This window comes from Montipora capricornis, chromosome 10, assembly GCF_036669925.1.
Source record: "Montipora capricornis isolate CH-2021 chromosome 10, ASM3666992v2, whole genome shotgun sequence".
Taxonomy (NCBI): Eukaryota; Metazoa; Cnidaria; class Anthozoa; order Scleractinia; family Acroporidae; genus Montipora; species Montipora capricornis.
Window position 1 is genome coordinate 2,808,001 of NC_090892.1, and position 5,000 is coordinate 2,813,000.

At 39.7% G+C, this 5,000-nt stretch overlaps 2 protein-coding genes across 2 annotated transcripts in view; one reads left to right on the top strand and one right to left on the bottom strand.

Annotated features, from left to right (window-relative positions):
* LOC138020161 (uncharacterized) overlaps positions 1 to 1,373 on the bottom strand; it is a 2,037-nt gene extending 664 nt beyond the window's left edge. The window contains exons 1-2 of the mRNA XM_068867188.1: positions 913 to 1,373; positions 1 to 264 (exon numbers count right to left, since the gene is read on the bottom strand). The exon at positions 1 to 264 is cut by the window's left edge and continues 664 nt beyond it. Coding sequence (XP_068723289.1) covers positions 1 to 264; positions 913 to 1,373 — 725 coding nt within the window. The remainder of the gene's footprint in view (positions 265 to 912) is intronic.
* A 2,432-nt stretch (positions 1,374 to 3,805) lies between these two features.
* The window catches only part of LOC138019190 (eukaryotic translation initiation factor 4E-like), a 15,820-nt gene continuing 14,625 nt past the window's right edge, over positions 3,806 to 5,000 (top strand). The window contains exon 1 of the mRNA XM_068865887.1: positions 3,806 to 3,940. Within this exon, the coding sequence (XP_068721988.1) occupies positions 3,884 to 3,940 (57 nt within the window). The 5' untranslated portion in view covers positions 3,806 to 3,883. The remainder of the gene's footprint in view (positions 3,941 to 5,000) is intronic.

The following is a 5,000-nucleotide window of genomic DNA, read 5'->3' on the forward strand; positions in this document are numbered from 1 at the left end:
ACAGTGTGTCTTGGAAAGCATGCAAACCCGAGCCCTTCCTGTTCGTCCCCTAAGCTCCAGCTGGGATTTTCATCGTAAAGTTCAAGGCAAACCTTTCCTTCGTCCACACACAGTCCTGGGTTTGCTTTGCACTGATTTATGCCTCTTTTGCAATGCTCTTTTGAGACGGGACACTCACAGCGAACATCAGATCCCCACATTTTGCATATTCCACCGTGCGCACAGACTTTTGGGATACGGCAAAGGTTCACAAAGTATTGACATCTGTAATATAAGTGAAGAAGAATATTTTTTTCTTAATTTACCTCAAGTTCTTGGGGTTTGACTGAACAAGGGTACTTTCTTTTCAATAACACTATTCCCCCGGCCAAACCCGGTATTATTATTATTGTTATTATTATTATTACTGTTAATTTATTTATCTGTTTTGGAATCTTTATTCACTACTTTAAGAGAATTCCATTCTTCCGTAACATCGCTCACAGATTTCTCACACACGCGAGTTAAACACTTAACAATAGTGATGCTCTTCTTGTATGTGTGGGTATGAGATTCTTGTATTATACACACGAAAAGTGGAATATTTCGGTGAAATACTTTCTTTCTCGGAATGATAGTTTTATGATTTAAGGGTAATCTGACCTGTTCTTGAACATTATCACGCATGCACTGACGTAACAGAGCAGTTAAACAGTTTTTATAATCAGCTGATTTGGCTACACTGTATAGCCACAGCATACGGAATATCTGTCTCATTAATTAAAGTATACTTTTTGCATCCATTGTATGTTCGAACGGGTTTCTTTCGAAATTACACTAAGACGCCAAACCTTACCGCATTCGTTTTCTTCATGGTGACGGAGAACCAGTAAACCATTAGAAAGGCAGAAATCGATTACCCGTACCACTCACCTGCACGTGTTTTTCCACCAGTGTTCAGCATAGCCAGTTTCTTTGGGTGCATCGCACACACATCGAGTACCGAGCTCTCCACAGCGAAAACTACCTAATCGTTTGAAGTCAATGGGAACACAGCGAGGCTCGCCGTAGCTTGGTCCCACATTTCGTTTGTGGAACACGTCAGGTCCTGGGACGATTGGAAAGCATCTGAATCCAGTACTTGGCTTGAAATTATTCACCAAGGAGTGAAAGACGTTTCCACTAAATTCAATATGACAGTCCGCTACCCTTGGGTCAATTAAATCCCCCGTCTGACAGTTTCCCGCAAGCGGATTGCAACTTTCCCTTACTGGCAGTATAAACTGGTTTTTGAGTGCTACACATTGGATAAGGCTTGGCTTTTCATCACATATGGAGGCAAAAACAACCCAAGGTACAATAGTGAAAAAAATCCCTCGTTGAAGTGACTGCATGGTCAAATTACTTAAGTTGGACTATTTCATCATAAAAGGGAAAATGCACGCGCTTAAGAAAACAATGGTAGCGCAACAGTAGCGAGCTTACGCAACAGGACGGCTGGAAGACTCAGGACGGCAGAATGACGAAAAAATGTCGCGTAAGATTGGGAATGCACAGTCTCGCGCGACATTTTTCGCCATTCTGCCGTCTGAGTCTTCCAGCCGTCCTGTTGCGTAAGCTCGCTAGTAACTATATTTAGGCATTACGGTTGGGCGCTTTTGAGCAAGTACAATATTTTTAAATAAATATACTTCTTTCGCTGCTTATTGTTGTAAATCGAATTTCAATGTATCCATACACAAAATGCACTGTATGTATGGTACGACGATATTTAAATTTATCCGAACTTTGAACACACGATCATTCTCTCCCAATAAATTGTTGGAATAATTCTGTGCACGCGCGCACGCGCTATTGGTACGCGCTATTGGTATTATCTTATTTACATTAGAGCGGTTTTCAAATGAGTGTCGTAAACCAAAACCAAAGTAATTACTTTGGCCAATCAAAAAAGACGGAGACAATCCAGTAAACCAATCAAAACTCGACGTAATTACGTGTAGAAGACACAAAGCGCCCAAAAATTGTGCACGCGCGTGCCACAATTGGTTTTGGTTTCAATTCTGATTGGTTGAAAAAGTGGCGCGAGAACTTTGAATCAATCACTGAGTGAAGTAATGCAAAACCAAAGTAATTCGCTAATTACTTTCGACGCTCAATTGAAAACCGCTCTATATACCGTTCCTTTGACAAGAAATAAGGAAAGGCCAGTTTTTTGCTACGAGGATAACAGCGAAAAAACAAAGCACTACTTGGTCGCGAATTTTCTATGACAAAAGCTTGTTCAGAAATCAAAAGTAAACGTTAACAGCACACACCAGGGCTACTCCTTAGTATCTGACTGAATAGAAATCTTCTTCTCACTAATTTTTCCTCCGGCCCCGTTTTAGCGTGCTTCTCAAGCAGTTGCCTCTTTATGCCCGAAAAGAATTCTGGTAATTCTGCCATTCCATGACAAGGGAACCCCCCCCCTCCCCGCAAAGATCTCATGTATATACCCATCACGAGTCCCAAACAACATAAGACAAGCTAAATTATTTAATTTCCCAACATTCAGTCATCCATATACATTTACCTTCATCTATATCTATTTAACTCCATTTATAGAAATTTATCATCATCTGTATTAATCATTCACAGCTGCTGTACAAAATGCGGCCCTGGATTCTCTTTTAAAACCAGTAAAATCAGTGGTACGAATAAAATCAGGTAGCGCATTCCGCAACTTAGCTGATACGTAAGAAAAAAGAACTAAGACCATAACTGGTTGTTTCAGGTTTTTTGAGGGACAGGATGTCATTTCCGAGAAGATCATGCCTAAGAAGAGGACGGGAGAGAAAACGTATTTTTGATATGAACAGGAAAACCCCCTTTTTTTTAAACTATACTTTCATTGAGTAATATGAGCAAATTTTGAATGCGCTTATTGCATAGATATGTAGAGGTTGACTTAAGTAATAAGAGGACAGGTAATCTGCTAATATAAATCTCGTTATTCTCTTGTTTACATTATACCGTTTCTTTGACACGAGGATTACAGCGAAATGAAAGCACGGTCAACTTTCTCGCGAATTTTCTATGATTAAAATCTTGTTCAGAAATCCAAAATCTACGTGAACAGCAAACACCAGGCCTGCTCCTGAGTATCCGCCGGGCTACATTTTTTTTCCTCTGGCCACGCTTCAGCCATTGGATGAGGGCCAGTCTCGTGCTTCTCAAGTTGTGGCTCATGCCCAAAAGGAATTTCGGGTAATTCTGCCATTCCATGACAAGGGAAGACTCCCGATTCTCATTTCATAGTTTTTTTGATAAGTGTCGGGCCACCCAGTCCTACCAGCAAAATACTGCATCGATTGAAGTTTTAAGCTTTCAAAACTTGCCCAAGTGTATCGGGACAACTTCACTCGTGAACCGCCATGTTTACAACGGAACATTTTAGGCGTCCCATTCTGCATGAGCCCAGTTTTATGGACGAACCTGATGACCGATTTTTTGTTACATATTTTGAGATACAAGTCATGTCAAATCAAATCAAATATCTCTTTATTGGTACCAGTCAGTGTATCAATTTACTGATTTTCAATTTGTACTGTTAACATACCGCACAATTCAGTCCAAGGTGGCTGGAATAACCATAAGGGCTACAGGAGACAGGCAGCCATGATTTTCCTTTAAAAAATATACGAATATTTAAGGAGGAAATAAGGAAGGTTAAAGAAAATATTCTTGGCTGCAATGAAATTCCTACCAGACGGCCGGAAGTGCGTCGCTGGCTACAGTCCCTTCCTGCCGATGTTATCCAGTAGTCTGGAACGAAACTTGATTGTACGCATGTACAACTGCCCCACGTGATGCCGGTAAAGAGAAATATCCTCTAGATTTACTGCGATTTACTCTCGTTAGTATGGCTTCTGGTGATGAATTACCAGCTAAAGACAAGAAAGAGCAGGGCAAAGAAGAGGTAAAGTCAAAGTAAAATTATGACGTTTTATTGTGGTAAATTCTGCTTGGTTTTCTCAGTATTATTCTGAGAAAAATCCGCCCACAAAGTTTGCGTGAACATGGACTGCGTGTGATGTACGATTAAATGAAAAGCCATTTTATTAAAAAAAGAAAATAGCGTTGTACTATTAAACCCGGAAATACCCTTCAACGAAAAGTGCTCTAACTTGTCAAAGACGTTTTGCCTCTTTGCCAGCTAATTTTTGTCAATTGTTTCAGCCGAGATATCCTGAACACTAGTAGACACATGCACAATTTAGTCAGCAGTCGTGTATATTTCACGATTCTCAAACCTTGACCTTCTGAACAGAAACAACGTGATCATCGTACGCAAGAAAATAAAATCTGGGAGCAATTACACAATCAAGGGCGGCATGGCAGGGCCAACACATGTAAATTAGTCGGAAGCTGTTGAAGAACGAAGCATATAACAATGGACACATTGATTGGCCCCTGTATTCTGTGTTTTGAATTGTTCTTTATATCTCCAGTGATCTTTAAGTGATCTCCTATGTCAAGCTCTTCATTGCATACTACAGTTACCTGTCAGTAGCTGTGAAATCAAATTGTCACGAACACCAAGAAGTCTTATCATTTACTGTCTGACCACACCAAGGGGCCACTTGGAAAAAGATTAACCATTAAGAATAAAACACAAACAGCGGTTACAAACATTTGATTGAATTGCGTATCTTTTTTTTAAACTTAAGATTTTGTATGCTACAACATACAACATTAGAAGTGATTATTATTCAGTGACAGATAAATTCAAAAATACGAGTGAATGGACTGGGAACTAAAGAAATTGATCAACATAAATGAGAAGAACTATGCTAATAATAGAGATAAAGTTTCTCACTGCCAATGTCTTCATTTAAGGTTGGCTTTAAATTACAGATAAACAGAGCCTCTTTAATTTTACAATGCATGTCTGATGGACCAGTTGCTAAAATTTCAGAACGATCCCACTTGATTCTGTGGTTGGTTGAGAAAACATGATCGGCAATTGTGGATTCGTG